The sequence below is a fragment of the Myxocyprinus asiaticus genome, chromosome 19 (genome assembly GCF_019703515.2).
Source record: "Myxocyprinus asiaticus isolate MX2 ecotype Aquarium Trade chromosome 19, UBuf_Myxa_2, whole genome shotgun sequence".
Lineage (NCBI taxonomy): Eukaryota > Metazoa > Chordata > Actinopteri > Cypriniformes > Catostomidae > Myxocyprinus > Myxocyprinus asiaticus.
Genome location: NC_059362.1, coordinates 43620597 through 43640951, shown reverse-complemented (window position 1 = coordinate 43640951; position 20355 = coordinate 43620597). Strand labels below are relative to the sequence as shown.

Genomic DNA, 20355 nt, shown 5'->3' with positions numbered 1-20355 from the left:
CCTCCCCAGGGACGGCCGCTACCTAATATACACACCACCCACACCGTTAGGTCAGGTGACCAATGAGATCATCTGCTGGGGTTTCCGGCTTCAGTAAGATGCTGAGAGAGAGCGATGAGGTCATTTATGTCTCCATTGCTGTGTTTAACGTCTCTCAGATACAGATAAAGTGCTAATAAGCAAGATGGTATTACAGAAGGAAGATCTGAACACACCCGAGATGTAGATTTATTTTCTAAAAGATTTAAAGCGACATAGAATTATTCATTGACTTTCTTTCTATTACGTGGAACACATAAGGAGATGGCAGGCAGAATGTTAGCCTCAGTCACCATTCACTTTCAATGCATCTTTTTTTTCTTCCATACAATGAAAGTGAAAGGTATGAGGATTTAAGAAAGAAACTCAGTCCAACTCTCCCTGGAGACATTCTGTCTTCTTTCACTCACACACACACACACACACACACACACACACACACACACACACACACACACACACACACACACACAAACACACACATACTATGTTTTTATATCATTGTGGGGACTCTCCATAGACTTCCATACATTTTTTGGGATTTTATACAGATCTAATGATAATTTCTATCCCCTAACCCTACCCCTAAACCTAACCCTCACAGAAACCTTTTTGCATTTTTACATTTTCAAACAAAAACATCGTTTAGTATGTTTAATAAACCATTTCCCTCGTGGGGACCACTGGGATTCCTGTGAGATTCTTTCTGCTCCCACAAAAAATATGTTATATTTTGTCCCGCTCCCACCCGCAACCTTCACATTTTGTCCCGCTCCCGCCAGCAGGTAGAGGTCTACGCAAATTTTTCAGTCCCGCTCCTGTAAAATGTCTGTCCCGCTCCTTCCTGCTCCGGTGTCATAGGCTATTTTTTTCCAATTCCCACCCATAAAAAAAACAGAGATATATATATATATAGAGAGAGAGAGAGAGAGAGAGAGAGAGAGAGAAAAACACATTTCGTTAACACATTGCCAAACATCTGATTTACCTGTGGTTGGTTTCAAAGTTTTGTTTGTACCTTTTTTTTAATAATGCATTAACATCTATAGCACTAAGGGATCCGCCTTCATGCTCAGACATTTCAAGTAGGTATAGCTGCAGACTGGAGACCTCCAAATGTGGGTGGAATCTACAAAAGAGGGCAGGGTTACTCCAGAAGGGGTGTGGTTACTCCAAAAGGGGGTTGCGCGAACCAAAAGGGGGCGTCACTTCCACTCACGGTTAAGGTTAGGGAAAGGGTTGATAAGGGGCTCCCTATATCTTTAATGGCGGCCAACCCCTTTTGGAGCAATGCCTGCAGCAATATCCTTCTCAGACATTTTGCGTCAGAGTGGTAGCCTACTATCTGCCGCTTGGAGCACGAGGAGGAATTTGTATGAATGAGCCACCAACCCTGCGCCTGTAAATCATTTATTTTTGTTGCTCTTGTGCAATAGAAGAATAACACAAATAATATTCTGTACCTTAAAAACCTGCAATAAATTTGAGTCGTTTTTATTTTATGTTTAGATATTTATCTAAATAAATTATTATTTGTTGTTGTGTCGGGTCCCGCGGGAGCACAGGCCTCTGTTGTAAACTACATGTTTTCATATGACCAACCAGTCAATAACTCATGAGCCTTCAAGCTTAAGTATGTAAATTTTACCGTGTTAAAATACTTTTTACTTTATATTATCCCAGCTTAATATGCAGAGACAACTATAAGTAAGCCATTCATATGTTCATTTTCTGGAAAACTGTAAACACTGTGTCTCTATGGCCCTATACAATTTTCTAACAACATTACTCAACCAATGGCGTGAGTTGGGGGTGGGACTATCTCACTAGAGGTCTGCCCGAGCCTTAAAATAAAACCTGAGCCTGATTTTAAGCCCGAACCCAAAATTGCTTAATATCTAATTTCTTCTCTTAGCAAGTACTTTTGCAATAGGCTGTATATTATGTAAGCATATAGGCAACATTCATAACAGTACTGAAACAGTAAACATACACAGTTTTAACAAGGCACAGCAGCCCCTCAGTACACTAGAGCAGAAGAGAAAAAAAATCAATGGCTTACCGTTTATGTGCTGAAACTTCACTTGGTGCAGAACAATCTGGAATAATATGAAACACTGCAACAGTCCCCTCTATGCAGCCTGAACTTGTTTAGAATGTTGAATCTTTGTGACAACTGCGCTATCTAGACGCAGCGGGATGAAACAGAGTGCAGGTGTCTCAACATGCGTTTTTGACAATTTGAAGTTCTTTTTAACTTGACATGGTGTTTAAAATGTGCCGGTCCTGCGCGAGACGCTGAAGAAAAAGCGAGACGTGGTGTAAATGTCAAAGACATTCGTCCAGCATGTGTTTACATAGGAAAACAATGGGAAAACAGAACAGATGCACGCAAAAACATGTTTGGTGTGAATGGCCCCTAACTCGTCTGTTTGCGCATGTCTGTGAGTGAGAGCGCGTGCGCGAAACAAATTTAGTAAGCCTGTTTATTTTTTCATTCATACAAACCCAAACCCGACCCGAACCCGAAGTCCTACTTGAAAAACGAAACCCGTCGGTTTCTCAGGTCCCATCGGGCCCAGGTTGGGTTGCAGATCTCTATATCTGACTGTTTGAACAGCAGCAGATGAAGGGCGATTTCAGAAAGCTGTTATGATTATTATTTTTTTTTTCATTTTTGCAATTCTGTGGTGCTAGTGGCGCAGCAATTACATACTTCAGCTTAAAGAACATATAACAGTAACAGTTCTTGGTTTATTTCAAGTGAGTCAATTAATTCAATCAAGTCAATTAATTCAGTCAGTAAACCAGTAGGAAATGTTATATCACCCCCTTGTGGTCTCCCAAAGCTGTTACGCCAGACTACATTAAACGGAAGGCCAACTGACTATGTGTGAGAAAGCACAAAAATGAGGCTTCTAATTTAAATGTAGGCTAATGTAAATATAGCGACGCCTCAATCGTATCGAGAAAACAATGTGCTGATCAATAATCGATGTATCAATACTTTATGATGTTCCTATTTTATATATATATATATATATATATATATATATATATATATATATATATAAAATTATGGTAACATAATTGGCGGCACGAGGGGGATCTTCACAATATTAGGGTGTACTATATACACCAATCAGCCACAACATTAAAACCACCTGCCTAATATTGTGTAGGTCCCCCTCGTGCCGCCAATACAGCACCAACCCGCATCTTAGAATAGCATTATCTGAGTTACCGTAGACTTTGTCAGTTTGAACCAGTCTGGCCATTCTCCATTGACCTCTCTCATCAACAAGGTGTTTCCGTCCACAGAACTGCCGCTCACTGGATGTTTTTTGTTTTTGGCACCATTCTGAGTAAATTCTAGAGACAGTTGTGTGTGAAAATCCCAGGAGATCAGCAGTTACAGAAATACTCAAACCAGCCCATCTGACACCAACAATCATCCATGCGATTATCTAATCAGCCAATCATGTGGAAGCAGTGCAGTGCATAAAATCATGCAGATATGGGTCAGAAAAAAACATCAGAATGGGGAAAAATGTGATCTCAGTGATTCTGAGTGTGGCATGATAGTTAGTGCCGGACGGGCTGGTTTGAGTATTTCTGTAACTGCTGATCTCCTGGGATTTTCACACACACAACAGTCTCTAGAATTTATATATATATATATATATATATATATATCCTCGTGCGACCTCACGCACACATGTGGATGTTGTATTTTGGCTTCACTATACGCAACGCAAAATGTAATTTAATTTAAACTGACTGATCTCAGTTCAGAAGATTCTGTACTGTCAGTGAAGTGTTAAACTAACGACGTATGGAGTCATGTGACAAAACAAAATTGCACCGATCACAGTGGAGTTTGTCTTTGGGAGAAACGCCAACAAAACTACATCTGGTAAGAAACATTACGTTTTTACATTGAAACCTGTTTGAGTCCAAAGATTACAGTCTCTAGTTTCATCCGATATGCCATTTTAAACATTTTAGCGATTTTTCACAAGACGGCACTATGCTAAACACAATATACACTAATGTGTACCATAGCACAAGGTTTTCAGTAGAAATCCTATATCTACTGTGCATTTTCACATTGAGAAAATGTTTTTGCTTTCATAGGATTTATATGGAGTTAGGATGAAAATAAGGTGCATTTCAAACTGTTCTGAGATCAGTGCAGACAGACCGCACACTGGAGGTTAAGTCATTCACTAAATAGGGAGCAAGGGAGCATCGTAGAGCTTTCTTTGCAGCTAAGTGCATTCAATCCTAAAATCCGACCAAAAGTTCAGTTTCAGGCTGCAGATGATGTTTGGATCACTCAACATGTTTGACAGACATGGGACAATGATAATCAGTACATAGATTCAGAATTTATAATGTATCATTTTATTTTAACATGGTTGGCAGTGATTGGACGATGCTGGTCATTACTTTGTATCTGAATTATTTATGCTAATTTCTGATTGGTAAAATGCTTCAGCACTGGCTATCACTTGTTTGTTTGACAGTGCAAAGAGAGAACATTGAGATTTTGTTGCCAATGTAGAAAAAAAACAAACATTGTATCATAAAAGTCAAATCAAGTCAAATAATTTTTAATTGTATAGTTTTTTATTTTTTATTATACACACTGTTCTAAAGCAGCTTTACAGAAAAAAAAAAAGCTGTAACGTCTCAAAAACATGAAAAACCAACACTCCTGGAAACATAAACAGTTTGATTTAAAAAATCGGACTTTTTCCCAGGGCGTGCTGAGTGACTCCAGCCAGGTCTCCTAAGCAACCAAACTGGCCCGGTTGCTAGGGAGGGTAGAGTCACATGGGGTAACCTCCTCGTGGTCACTATAATGTGGTTCGTTCTCGGTGGGGCACGTGGTGAGTTGAGCGTGGTTGCCGCGGTGGATTGCGTGAAGCCTCCACACGCGCTATGTCTCCGTGGCAACACGCTCAACAAGCCACGTGATAAGATGCGCGGTTGACGGTCTCAGACGCGGAGGCAACTGGGATTCGTCCTCCACCACCCGGATTGAGGCGAATCACTACGCGACCACGAGGACTTAAAAGCGCACTGGGAATTGGGCATTCCAAATTGGGTGAAAAAAAATCTGACTTTTTATAGCTTGGTATTATTAAAAATTTCACAACTTAGTCCCGCTGTCCACATATGTGGACATCAATTTTTAGGAAAACTATTTGCTTTTTTTGCTTGTTTATTAGGTGCTAGTTATAAATCAAAAAGGGAGATGGAAAATGCACACAGTAGTCACCCTCGGGCCTCAGGAGGGTATATATATATATATATATATATATATATATATATATATATATATATATTCTCTTTTTTATTATATATATTTATAGATGTACTGTATATATAGGAAAAACAGAACAGTGAAACCTGAATAGTGTGAAAGAAGCCTCTTCAGGCGCGAGTGTGAACATGCTGAAGAAACAAAAGCTGTTGCTGGGAGACTAAAAGACACTTTATCTGTGTGTGAAAATGAGCTAGAAAAAAATCACACACATTTGATCTAAATGAGTACTTCTATTGTTTTTATTCACAGCTAAATATAATGGCAACATACTAACACAAACCCTAAAATATTTTTCTACTCCTTATAATTAAAAAAATACCCCTAAACTTACTTAATTCATTAATCCTTTTTTGTCTTTGATGATGTCCCTAAAGATTTTGTCAGATACTTCTGAAGTTTTTTTTTTTTTTTTTTTTTACATATATAGTAGCTTTTTTCTTGTTCTTTCTTTCTTTCTTTCTTACTTTTACTCGATTTTTGTCTTTCTCCTCAGGGAAATTTAAGTTACTGGATCAGGATCGGGATGTACGTGAGCCAGTTCAGTATTTTGGAAGTGTGGAAGAAATTGCAGAAATCTTTCCTGACCGTGTGTTCGTCTTGGAGCCCATTACGTTCAGCGTTAAGGTAACGACAACATCAGAACACCTCTCTAACTAACATGAATCTATCAGTCCTTAAAACCCTTCACAGAACCTTAAAGGGATAGTTCACCCCCCCAAAAATGAAAATGTTGCCATCATTTACTTACCCTTATGCTTTTTCATACCTGTCTGACTTTCTTTCTTAAATGGAACACAAAAGGAGATGTCAGGCAGAATGTTCATGCCGCTCTTATGGTGTTTTTTTATGGTGTTATGTCCGTTCCCATTCACTTTCATTGTGTGGAAAAAAAGCAGTGTGAACACTCTGTAAAACATCTCTTTTTGTGTTCCACAGAAGAAAGAAAGTCATACAGTTTTCATCAGGGTGACTAAATGATGACAGAATGTTTGTTTTTTGGTGAACTAACCATTTAATGAATAAAAGATATCTTCTTAACACTAATAAAAGGCTAAAATAACAAGATAAGATGGTGTGAGTTGACTTGATTATGTGCATTCAGTTGTACACTCACAATATCAGTCATTCTGTGCAGAGGTGGGTAGAGTACCCAACATCTTTACTCGAGTAAAACTACAATTACTTAAAAAAAATTATTACTCAAGTAAAAGTAGTAATGTAAAATCTACTCTAATAAGAAAGTATCCAATTAAAAGAATACTCAAGTAGCGAGTAACTAGTTACTTCCACATAAAACATAATGGACGATTACGCCCCAATATTCCATTACATAATACATATTTAACATGTATTACAGAATAGTAATAGTAATAATTTTTATTATTATTATTAATGGAAATTGTCATCATGCACCGTCATGTTGTTTCAAACCATATGACTTTCTTCAATGCAACACAATTAAAGAGATGTCAGACAGAATGTTAGCCTTATAGTCAGCATTTACTGTCACTGCATGTTTTTTTCCACCATATTTTAAAGGGAATGGTGACTGAGACTGTCGGTCTCTAATATTATGTCTAATATCCTTTTTGGGTTCCACATTTACAGAAAGTCGCACGGGTTTGGAACTACATGAGGGTGGGAAATTATGACAGAACATTAATTTATGGTTGAACGATCACTGTAAGGATGCTTGTCAGATTTGGATGAATCTGTCAATTAGAAGAGGAAGTTTGGAAACCAGTTTCTAGTAATTATTATTGTGAAAAACATGAACAATGTCCCACAGGCCAGATTATATGTAATGCTGAATAAAATGAAACAAGATCATGCTTTATTAATGCTCACTGTCACTATTTTAAAGTCCTGTATGGATTCTTAGATCAGTGTAGTTACAGTATTTTCAGTGTCAAATGATTTTAGATTATTTTGTATATTGTTTTGGATTTTTCCCCTTTTTCTCCCAATTTGGAATGCCCAATTCCCAATGTGCTTTTTTTAAGTCCTCGTGGTCACGTAGTGATTCGCCTCAGTCTGGGTGTTGGAGGACGAATCCCAGTTACCTCTGCGTCTGAGATCATCAACCCGCGCATCTTATCACGTGGCTTGTTGAGCGCGTTGCCACGAAGACATAGCACGTGTGGAGGCTTCACGCCATCCACCGCGGCAACCACGCTCAACTCACCGCGCGCCCCACCGAGAACGAACCACATTATAGTGACCACGAGGAGGTTACCCCATGTGACTCTACCCTCCCTAGCAACCGGGCCAATTTGGTTGCTTAGGAGACCTGGCTGGAGTCACTCAGCACACCCTGGGAATCGAACTAGCGAACTCTAGGGGTGATAGCCAGCGTATTTTACCACTGAGCTACCCAGGCCCCAGATTTTAGATTATTAGTTCTGAACACTAAGCGTAAACTGCAACTTATTGCTGTATTTGGAAGCGTGTTGGGCTTATTTAAGTTCAGAACTCATGAGAAAAACGCGCCGCATCTGTCAAACGCAGAAATGCTGTAGAGGCGCTCGCGCTCCAGAAGTCAAGCACGCAATCCGCAAAGCATAACACATTTACACTTAACACAGATGTTTACATGGATTTAGGAACTGATATATTGCAACACTGATATAAAAAGGTATACTTATAAACTGAGGTCAGAAGAGCCCATAGTTGCAGAATCACCCTGTAAATGACAATGACACAGACAAAACCAACGTTATCATAATCGGCAAAACTTACCACGCTGCAATTTTAATCTTGAAATATCCGCTTGTCTTGGTGTAAAATGAAGGCATTGCATGACAAAATTACTCTTTTTCATGGTGTGGAGCAAAGAAAGTGTCTATTTGGTGCGCTTGCTGCTGCTGCAGTGGTGGACTCGACTCCAGTGACAGAGCGCAGCTGTCACGTTCCGCTGTTGTAAAAGTCCCTTTCAAAAATCTCTCAATAAATTAAGCATTTATTTACACGTATTAAATTAAAACCAGTAATGTAACAACAGGAACGTCATCCATTGTAACAAAGTAAAAGTAAATTTTTTTTCATTAGAAATTTACTTGAGTAAGAGTGGAAAGTACTCACCTTTAAATATACTCAAAAGTAACAAGTTTCCAAAATGTTTCTCAAGTAAATGTAACGGAGTAAAAGTAGTGCGTTACTACCCACCTCTGTGTAGTGTTGTTCAAGTGCTAATAGATCTGTCTGTCTTTCGTTTTCTGTAGGTAGTTTCTGGAGAGTTCACGGAGGACAGTGAGTTGTATAATTTCTCTCTGCAGACGGGAGATGAATTAACTCTGATGGGCCAGGCAGAATTACTCTGCGTTCAATCAACTCGTGAGAAATCCCGCCTAACCACGCTGCTACGCCGACTGGGTAAGGCGAGTGGAGCTTTGGGACGTCCCGCACGCACAAAGATGCCTTGTTTGATATGCATGAATCATCGAACAAATGAGAGCGTCAGTTTGCCGTTCCATTGCCGTGGGCGCTTCTGCACACGTTCGCTGCAGGAGTTGCAAATGCAGGGCGGCGAATATACCGTACGTAGCATAATCGAGCGTGTACGACTACCTGTGAACGTATCTGTGCCATCACGACCTCCTCGAAACCCATACGACCTGCACGCGATCCGCGAGGGCCATCGTTATAAACTTCTCAGCATCATCAGCAAAACTGTCGTTCTCTGCTGCATACTTCGCAAAGAGGAAGTTAGTCCATCTCACTTCCTGTTATTAACGGACATGCCCCGCTTTGCTCTGCCGGATGGTCTTTTGTGCGTGGATGCTTCCTACCAGCAGGTGGTGCTACAGTGTGCGTTGCGGTGCCAGGAGAGCTTCAACCCGGATGATTATTCACGTGCCGTGCGCGAAGTGAAGATGGATTTCTCGGAGGAGTGTCTAAGCCCGCGACGGATTCGAGTTTGTGTTCAGGGCTACGGCCGTGACGAGCTCGGGACGTCCTTACAGGGACTGTCTTTGTGCGTGTACGGAGGCGGAGCGGTCACACACACTCACACGATCTCGCATGGCTGCAGAGACTCGCTGCTCGATGCACAAACACTGCCCTCTAATGACGGTGACGGAGAGGAACAAGAATACGTCATGCCTGATTGGTCGACAGAGACGCAGGAGATTCCGTACGAGGAGCTCTGGACCGATCAGACTTCGGGAAGCTTTGGTGTGACTTCTGAGAGCGGTGTGAAGGCAGAGCATAACCTCATATCCTTTCACTCCACTACCACGTCATTGGATGGAATGATAGGATCCACCCACGTTGCCATGGTGCAGATGGAAGCAGGAAGAGTGTCGAGAGTATCGACTCCACCTCCCGTCCCACCCAAATCAGAAGCTGTAAGCAATCCTCTCCTGTCATTCACCGATTTTCAATACATTTTACAAGTTTTTCCCTCATATTGCTTTTTTGGGTAAATATCATAAAAACATGTCCAGGTTTTACATGTCCATTTCACCCCAAGATATATATATATATATATATATATATATATTAGAGCTGTCAAAATTAATGTGTTAATGCATGCGATTAATTAAAGGTTTAACACATTCATTTTTCTTAATCACAATTAGGTGATTTAGTTTTCAGTGATAAAGTGATGGAGAAAGGAGCTCTTAATGCTATTAGTTGAACAAAACAAGCCCAGATGGGACTTGTGATAGAAAACAAGTATTTTTCAGCTTATGTAAGGCGCATTTTAATTACCACAGAAGCGTGTCAAATTTTTACTCTTACAAAAACGCAGAATGAGATGTTTTTGTCTACAAGCGCTTTTCATGTGGAGTTCAAAGCGGCGCTTGACGCTAGCCCTGAATATGGCTTCACGACTGCTGTAACAAAGCGGATAGCCACAGTCTGCCAGCTAATTAATATTGTGGAGGATGAGAGTTTAAGAGATTTAATGCCCATTGCAATAAATATGCAACCTATGTGGAAACTAGTTCTTTCAATTAGTCAACTTCAATTAACTCCCACTTACATTTTGGGAAACGTTTAATGTTACTTGAATTGGTGCTATTTTAGTGCATCTCTATCTTCATACGGTGGAAGCCTTTGTTTGTAAAATATTAATAAAGCATTATATTGTTACATATTGTTTTGCTTTTTTCCTAAGAAGGAAATAAATGCATTTTGACAGGAAAAGAAGTATATTTAGAGTCAAATTTCAGCATTTCAAATATGCGATTAATCGCGATTAATCGCATAATTTTTCGTAGTTAATCGCGATTACACATTTTTATTGACTGACAGCACAAATATATACAGTATATATCATATAAATACTGGAAATGAAGCTTATTTTTATGACATTAAGATTTTTTGCATTGTGACACTATTTTCCTGAAAATTGAGCGAATTTGCCCCCAAAATTCTTATAACCGCAATGTATCCAGAATTCTATTAAACACAAAACAGAATCTGTGATGTGCTAGAAATGACACTGTAGTGTGACCTTTCATGACTTTCAGACAAAATGTCATGAAAATAGTATCACAATGCAAAAAATCTTAATGGTCCTAAAATAAGCTTCATTTTCTTTAAGCAAAATAGAATTTCTTATTTCTTTCTTTTTATTTTGGGGTGAAATATGACCTTGACAGGTTTCATGATAAAACACTGCAAGAATTATTAGGTGTCTGACCCTGAGTTTTGTTGTATTGTAGCTTAATAACTCTATTCTAACGAGTTTCATTTTATTTCTCAGTTCTTTTCCTAAGGTCCCACAACAAACATGCAAGAACATAGAGAAAATCATATGTGCATTAAGGTCTATACAGCATCAAAAAACGCTGATGCCCCACACTACAGACTAAATTATTGATACTGTTGCTTTTAAAGGCTGAATAATGATTGTACGCTTACCGGAACAGAACACACACACACTCGCACAGAAACATAATCACACATAATCCCAGACAATATCATTTTCATTATGATTTGACATGTTACACTGCAAAAAATCTTCTTCTCTTGTTTTCCATTAAAAATATCAAAACATCCCCTTAAGCTGAAGTGTGTAATTTCACTGCCACTAGCATCAATAAATGGAATTGCAAAAATAATCACTGTTTTCAAACAGATCCAGTAAACTCTCCCCGTCTTCCATTGGTTGTACAAACAGATTATCCCACCCCAAATGAGACAATTGGTCGAACCAGTGTTTCTATGTCAGAATGCTTAAATAAACAGAGTAATGTTCTGATAGTGCCACAGAACCAAAGGGGTTACTTATACTGTAGTAGTCTCTGCTTTAGGGATGTGCCCGAAGCCGAATACCTTATTCGGAAAGGCACGAATAATGACTTCAAAACAAATAACGAATTCATCCGAATAATACAAATAAATATTCAGAAGACTGATCATCCAACGAACACAGGTATTAAGCGATATTTTAAATAAACACCCAAAATTACAAAGCAATGATGAGTCTGTGAAGCCAATATTACTACAGTGTAAACCTTACGAAGAAAATGCGCAGAGTGTGATTTCAAGTTCATCGGATGGCCGCGGTCTGACTCCGTTTCAGTTTCCGTTAATTGTGCGCGTCTCAGAAATCTTTATCTTGACAAGAGTAACATTAACTAATGTCTGTTAACACATTAACACCAACTGTTGCACATAATTCACACGTAAGTATTCATAAACCAACATCGTGCTCAGGTTGAATTCCTGACCAGAGAAGTGATGATTTTATAGCCGAGCTCCTCTGTGCGTCTCTTAAAGCTGACCACATTTATATCCACATTACCAATTAAGGTAATTGGATGGTTTAGCCTTTATTCCCGAAGAGTTAAAATGCTCCATAGAAGTTTAAATACTTGTAAATCTATTCAGATTTACACATTTGCACATGCATGGAGGATTGCAGAGAAAACAGAACATGCTAATTTTTCCTGCTTTTCTCTTCTAGAAATTTGTGGAGGCTCACTCTTGCTATTTATTCCACTGCATTTAGCTAATTCTGCACATGTAATTTTACTAAATAATTATGTCCTTCACATTATGTTAAAATATGTGCACACAAAATAAGCCTCAAGTGTAAAATTTTAATATTTGTATTTGCTAATATTAACTGCAAATGTGTTTCCTCCAGAATAACATTGTTATACTTGCACACTGCACATACTGTAAACTTAAACATATACTTGCACATTACAGACATCAACCAAAATTATTTTTCAGCAGATATTAATGTCAAAAATACCAGAAGAAACCAAAGTTAAAAACACATTCCACAGTTAATGTAGCCTACATATCCAGCTTCATCTGGTGAGAAAAAATAAAGAATATATCAATAATATAATTAAATAATAATAATTAAATAGGCCTATCCGAGGCATATTTTATATGCAGAAACTATAATGTTAGAGAGTTACAGTTGTGCTCAAAAGTTTGCATACCCTTGGAGAATTGGTAATATACGTATGTACCATTTTTTTTAAAAACATGAGTGAGCAGACAAAACACGTTTCTTTTATTTCTTATGGGATTCATATTCAACTGTAGGTTATAACAGAATGGCACAATCATAAAACAAAACATGGCAACAAAGAAAAAAATGAAATGACCCCTGTTCAAAAGTCTGCATACCCTTAGTTCTTAATACTGTGTATTGCACCCTTTAGCATCAATGACAGCATGCAGTCTTTTGTAATAGTTGTCTATGAGGCCCCAAATTCTTGCAGGTGGTATAGCTGCCCATTCGTCTTGGCAAAATGCCTCCAGGTCATGCAAAGTCTTTGGTCGTCTTGCATGAACCGCACGTTTGAGATCTCCCCAGAGTGGCTCGATGATATTAAGGTCAGGAGACTGTGATGGCCACTCCAGAACCTTCACCTTTTTCTGCTGTAACCACTGGAGGGTCAACTTGGTCTTGTGCTTAGGGTCATTGTTGTACTGGAAAGTGCAAGAGCGTCCCAGGCACAGCTTTCGTGCAGAAGAATGCAAATTGTCTGCCAGTATTTTCTGATAACATGCTGCATTCATCTTGCCATTAATTTTCACAAGATTCCCCGTGCCTTTAGAGCTCACACCCCCCCAAAATATCAGTGAGCCACCACCATGCTTCACAGTGGGGATGGCATTCTTTTCACTATAGGCCTTGTTGACCCCTCTCCAAACATAGCGCTTATGGTTGTGACCATAAAGCTCTATTTTGGTCTCATCACTCTAAATTACAGTGTGCCAGAAGCTGTGAGGCGTGTCAAGGTGTTGTCGGGCATATTGTAACCGGGCTTTTTTGTGGCATTGGTGCAGTAAGGGCTTCTTTCTGGCAACTCGACCATGCAGCACATTTTTGTTCAAGTATCGTCATATTGTGCTCCTTGAAACAACCACACCGTCTTTTTCCAGAGCAGCCTGTATTTCTCCTGAGGTTACCTGTGGGTTTTTCTTTGTATCCCGAACAATTATTCTGGCAGTTGTGGTTGAAATCTTTCTTGGTCTACCTGACCTTGGCTTGGTATCAAGAGATCCCCGAATTTTCCACATCTTAATAAGTGATTGAACAGTACTGACTGGCATTTTCAAGGCTTTGGATATCTTTTTATATCCTTTTCCATCTTTATAAAGTTCCATTACCTTGTTACGCAGGTCTTTTGTTAGTTCTTTTCTGCTCCCCATGGCTCAGTATCTAGCCTGCTCAGTGTATCCACGTGAAAGCTAACAAACTCATTGACTATTTATACACAGACACTAATTGCAATTTAAAAAGCCACAGGTGTGGGAAATTAACCTTTAATTGCCATTTAAACCTATGTGTGTCACCTTGTGTGTCTGTAACAAGGCCAAACATTCAAGGGTATGTAAACTTTTGATTAGGGCCATTTGGGTGATTTCTGTTATCATTATGATTTAAAAAGGAGCCAAACAACTATGTGATAATAAATGGCTTCATATGATCACTATCCTTAAATAAAAGACAGTTTTTTTGCATGATCAGTCATATTTTCAAAATCAATGCCAAAATTTCACAATTTCTACCAGGGTATGCAAACTTTTGAGCTCAACTGTATATTTAAAAGTTCGTTTTTAGTTTTGAGACACTTCCGATTTAAGCCACGGCCACATCCGGTTCTATCCGAATACAGAGACAGATACAGATAATGACTTCGATGCACACCCCTTCTCTGCACATTAAGAATGTTTTCAGAATGTTTACATACTTTTACTGGAAAACAAGAGAAAAATACTGATTAGGAACATATTTATTTCCAGTGTGATATAAAAAAAAAAAACCCTCGTCAATTCAGAGATTCAAACAGCTCATCTCTTTAGCTGCAGAACTGGAAATGGAAGTGTAAGCAGTAGTTCTCGCAGGGAGACTCCTAGTAGCTCCATGCCTTTCAATCAATTCAGGCATCTCATCCAATCATAATCCAGCCTCTGCTTCATAAGCTCCAGCTGTTGTTCAACTCTCGTTATGTCGCTGTTTGTTTTCATCCCCCTCCACCCCATCACCACCAGTTTGGGTCCCGTCCTGCCAGGGGGTAAGCTCCTTTCCCCTGCCGTCATCGCTTTCCGGCAGGGTCTGACGGTTCGAGTGATAAATCTGAGCGCTGAACCGTGGGATGGGGCTTGCGCCAAGGGAAATTATTCTAGAGTCTTTCTGAGAGAATTAAAGTAAATTTTACTCTGCTGACTGGAATTATAGCCTTTCTCTTTTCCTCTCTCCCACACACAAAGACTGCAGGCCTGGCCTGTAATTTAGCTCCCTTACACACACACACACACAGTCCCTGGTGTATTTTTAGGGAAGTAAACTTTATCCCAGAAACCCTGAACTGTTCCTCCCAGTGGAGGAAATTTAGACAGAGAATATTAACAGAAGTTATCACCATGATGACTATTAAGATTAGCTGTAATTAAGAAATAAACACTTTTAAACCGTTTTTCTGATGAAAATGTCTTCAATTTGTTTTTATAACGTTTCATTAAGAGAGTTTCAGATTGTGTTTAAATAAGAAATACATCAAAACAACAGTAGAATAATAACCACTGGTCCATGTACTTTTGTGTCCATTCCCTTTTCTTTTTTTAACCCAAAAATGGAAAATGCGGTTTCTCCTTTATTGGGTTTAACAATGATGAATAGAATAAGCAGATACAAACTCATTTCCTGTTGACCATTTCATTTTCTATTTAAAAAGGAATAAAGAGGTTTGGGGGAAATGGCTCAATTTCACTTTCCTTCATTGTTTAAAAAATATTTTACGGCTTGAAAATTTGATACACAAATGTGGGCGGCACTGAAACGCCCCTTTCATCTGATTGGTCAACTTGTCCGATCAGCCAGAATTAGAGTTGGGATCGCTCTGCAAATTTGTCTCAATTTTCATTAAATATTGTCCTGAACCACCTCTAACTGTAAACTATGCATGCCATATGTATTAGAATCTTGCTGCTGGCACATCATGGTGTTGTTGCGTGGTGCCTCTAATGGACGATCGCAAGTCACATCACTTGGCCACATGCTGACTGGGAGTTGGTCTATTATATACTGGTATTATTTTTATTTTTAATAACATTGTATGATTTTGTAGTACCTGTAATGTCATTTTTCATTCTTGGGTTTAAAAAGTAAAAAGAAATGGACGCAAAAGTACACGGACCTGTTCAGTATTCAGTTTTCAATTTTGAGTATTCAGCTTTCATTATCCTTTGTTTAGTATTAAGCATTCTTTGTTTGGTATTAATTGTTCAGTATTCAGTTTTCATTGTTTAGTTATCAGTATTCAGTGTTTAGTTCCCCCTTCCGCATATCGCAGCGATGTTTTGTGGTGCGTTCTGCATAATGCGGCGGCCCATACGGCCCCATTTCACGGCCGGCCCACCGGGAAAAGTCCCGGTTCTCCCAATGACCAGTCCGTGCCTGGTTGAATCAGAATGGCACCTATTTCCGTGATATCTAACAGGTAATGGGGACATTTTATGCATGTCAAAACTCGCTTAGAGCAACTTTAGTGGTGTTTGAAAATGTGTACCATCTGGTTTCATTCTCTCCCAGACAGAAAGTGACATTTACTGAGTCTCGAATCATGAGGAGGACAATGGACAATATCTTTACTCTAACATAGTCACCTAGTTTTGTTTGTACTTTTGGATTGCTTCTCTCTCTAGGTGAAAGAGGAGTGTCGTTTCTTAAACGCTCCTCCTGTTCCTCCCCGCTGTGCTAAAGGCCCTGCCTCCAGCCCTCCAGTCCTGCCCTGTTTCCCTAAAACTCCACCCACACAGACACTTAGCCCAAACCTCTTTTATTCATCTGGACTGCAAGAGAGGTAAAATTACACACACACACACACACACACACACACACACACACACACACACACACACACACACACACACACACACGGAAACAGAGAAATGAAACCATTGCAAATTATTGTCTTGTGGTTTGGTTTACACCGGGAGGGGGTTTAGACTTTATTATTGGTCCTTATTGGTTAGAAAAAACGTTGGGAAGATTTTTTTTTTCCTGCACTTTAAAGTAATTTCATACATTTTTAGACAATGATCTGTCCTGTGACAGATGAGTTTGGCTCAACCATGCTCAAATTCAAAGAAAAATTCAGAGAGTTAGACTATTTTATAATGCACATTTGGCGGAAAATTTGATTCCTCATGATATGACTCCTTTAAACAAGCATCTTCTGTCTCTCTTTTTATCAGTTCTGCTCCTCGTAGTGGCAGTAGCTCTCCGTCACCAGACTCTTATTCTCTCTACTGTTACCCGTGCACCTGGGCTGACTGTGTGACCTCTGACCCCTGTGTAAGCCCTGATCCCGCCCAGCCTGCACAGGCCTGTTGGTCCAACCCCAGAGGAGGTGGGGCCTACACCTCCAACATCCTAAATACACCTCTTCTGAGCACTGACTCCACCCAAAAAAACTACTCCACCTGTCCCAGGCCATGCCCGGTGGTGCAGAACCGCTTTGCACCATTTGGTGCTCTAAACCCTTTTGCCAATCCAGGACATGCCCACAGCTCCTCTGATTGGCTCACTACTGGTAGGAACTCCCCCACTCTGATACCTGACCTCATTAGCTCCACCCCCCAGGAGCCTCAAGCCAATCAGGGAGGTTCAAAGGTGGTTCCCGAGCCTCCGCCCAGACCATTCAAGAGTTCAGAAGAGGACATGGTCACAGTAAACCCCGCCTCTGTATCAGTTACCATGGTGAGAGGGGCCGAAGGCGGGGCCGGGTCATCATGGCGACCCCCAGCGGAGCTGTGCTGGCTTTCTGTGGAGGAAGTTTCGTCCAGTCTGCGGTTCATTGGCCTTTCAGATGACGTGGTTGGTCTGTTCAGCCGAGAGAGGATTGATGGCTCTATTTTCACCCAGCTGACGGAGGAAATTCTGTCTGAGGACTTTAACCTCACAAAGTTACAGGTCAAAAAAATCATGCAGTTCATCAAGGGATGGAGACCCAAAATATGAAGAGCGTGGGAATGTGTGTGTGTGTGTGTGTTTGTATTGTAGGCAAAGGGAATGAAAGGGCAGCGTCCTCATATTCTGATGAATTTTTGGATATTTTTATCTTGGGGTTCATTCCTATCATGCAGTACATTTTCATGCCTCAATCATACGTCTAAATTATTTTATAAAATATGAAACACTTAATTTTCCCCACAATATTACGATTAAGTGAACTTAGGGGTGAATTTTAAATAATTCCTGAATACTGTATATTCATTTTTCTACCTTTCTATAATAGAAATGTTTCAAACAAAATGTGTTTTTTGGACATATTGTTTAAACTGGTAATCAATTTATAGTTGTTTTTTTTATACACAAAACATATTTTAGCATATTTTAAAAATTAAAAAATTTCAATTTCATAACAAAATTCCATCACATTGAATTGCGTATTTTTTAACTAAATTAAAAAATAAAAATTTACATTTTTTTCTTTTCTTTTGTTAAAGATTACTCAAATACATTTTATGGAATTTTGTTATGAAAGTAAAATGCGTAAATCTTTAAAAAAACAAAAACAATTGAGTATAGGTCTGTCTGTAATATCACTTGAAGTGACATCATTTTTGGTGGGAAAACAAGAGACCAAACATCAGTAAGTAGCAGGACTGAATTACATGAGTTATGTCATATTTTGTGGTATTACAGTTGTTGTTTCTCACACAATTGTTGCTTTTCAAACCCCCTTGTAAGCTAACTCTAACTTTAGCTCTTTATTTCCATCCTATTAGGATTCTTGTTAATTTTCCTGCCATTGTGTAAATAAGCAAGTTATAATGGATAAAGTTGAAGAGCCTGAGCTTGAGCAGAGTATATTTCTGAAAGTCTGGTATAACCTTTTATAAAAACAAAAGCATATTCATTTTTAAAATTTAAAGAGTTCAAAAAGTACTGCATGACAGGAATGGCCCTTGATTATTTCACACCTCTCTAATAGAAGCACTGAGAGATTGTGACATATATATATATATATATATATATATATATATATATATATATATATATATATATATATACAATATATTATAGAGCACCATTTGATGTTTATGCTTTTGTTATGTAATGATTGTTTATTTTGGGGTGGAATGGTTTCGCGTGCCTTTAATGGACATCAGATGGGTGTCCTGCCAGAAACATACTCCACGCAAGTATGCAGACACGGACATGGATACTTATCGTGAATTCTTGTTACAGTGGCGGTAACAAACCTCAGTACTCTAGGGGGCGATAGAGTTACCTTCAAACAAACAGTATATGTATGGCAAGCCGAATTGACTTTCAATTATGTGGAGGGTATGAATTATATGTAGAAATCAACAGTTCCTTTTTTATTAGTTCAAATGTTAATTCTTGATATCAGGATTGTAAATACTACTGGTAAAAGTGCTTATTTTTTATATCAGAAATTAAATTTGAACTAGTAAAATCGTTCATTCTTGATATAAAAAATGATGTTATCACTTGTGGACATACACAATAACCCCGTTTCCTCCTGGTATTAAGATGCGTGATCCGATCACGTGGTCAGCCCTAAATACAGGTCTAAAATGTTTTTTTTTTTTTCACTAGTAGTAATTCTATCCCTGATATCAAGAATTAGCATTTTAACTAGTGAAAAATCTATTTGAGATATCTATAAATCATATCCTGCACATGATTAAATGTCAAAAGAGTTTGCAATAAGCACCTCTTGCATTGCGTTCAGACACATATCGGAAGGTATAAAAGCTTGCGTTGAGTGATTTTAGGCCTTAATAATAATTATTTAAATCTTTTAAACATTTAATTTGAAATTTACAGCACAATATTCATATACAGATGCACGCACACAAGAAGCGGGAGAGATTTTAAAGAGTTTTAGAGATGTGTAAAAGAGTTCAGTTTGTGATGTACATGTTAATAAGAGTGCTCTAAACAAGAACACACTGTAATTAGTTGAAAGTAATTAAGAGTTTACTAACCTCAGCCTCTGCTGATGGAGTGTGTGTGTGTGTGTGTAAGGTGAGTCAGAGCTGCTGAAATGAGAAGGTTTTAGTAACCTTATATCGCAGTTTTAGAAAGCGTTTTATCAACATTTCAGGAATGTTTCTGGAATGTTTATTTAACAGATTGCCCTCTATAGACGCATTTGTACTTGAATAATATTTAACAACGATAGTGTGTGTTTCATTTGTATAGTAATTTCATTATTTGTACCATTTAATCATGATGGATAAGCTACAGAAAACAATAAACCAATAGTGCTCACTAGAATTAAGTGTCATTGTCAGTTAAATCACTTAAAAGAATATCTGGCTATGTTCGGATTGAATTACTAGCCTACTAACTGAATTCTTCACAGTATATACTGCATAATGCCTTCTATTTTAGAAAATATTAAGTAATATTAAAGGTGCACTCAGTAACTTTTGTCTTTGTGTCATCTTGGACCTACAGTGACACCTAGTGGCTTGGATGCAGCATCATTTAAAATCAATAGTTTTCAGTTACAGATGCA

The 20355-nt window shown here is 38.7% G+C and overlaps 1 protein-coding gene across 1 annotated transcript in view; it reads left to right on the top strand.

Annotated features, from left to right (window-relative positions):
• LOC127409617 (GRB2-associated and regulator of MAPK protein 2-like) overlaps positions 1–20105 on the top strand; it is a 28991-nt gene extending 8886 nt beyond the window's left edge. The window contains exons 3-6 of the mRNA XM_051644300.1: positions 5868–5998; positions 8596–9720; positions 16502–16659; positions 17054–20105. Coding sequence (XP_051500260.1) covers positions 5868–5998; positions 8596–9720; positions 16502–16659; positions 17054–17819 — 2180 coding nt within the window. The 3' untranslated portion in view covers positions 17820–20105. The remainder of the gene's footprint in view (positions 1–5867; positions 5999–8595; positions 9721–16501; positions 16660–17053) is intronic.
• The last annotated feature ends 250 nt before the right edge of the window (positions 20106–20355 follow it).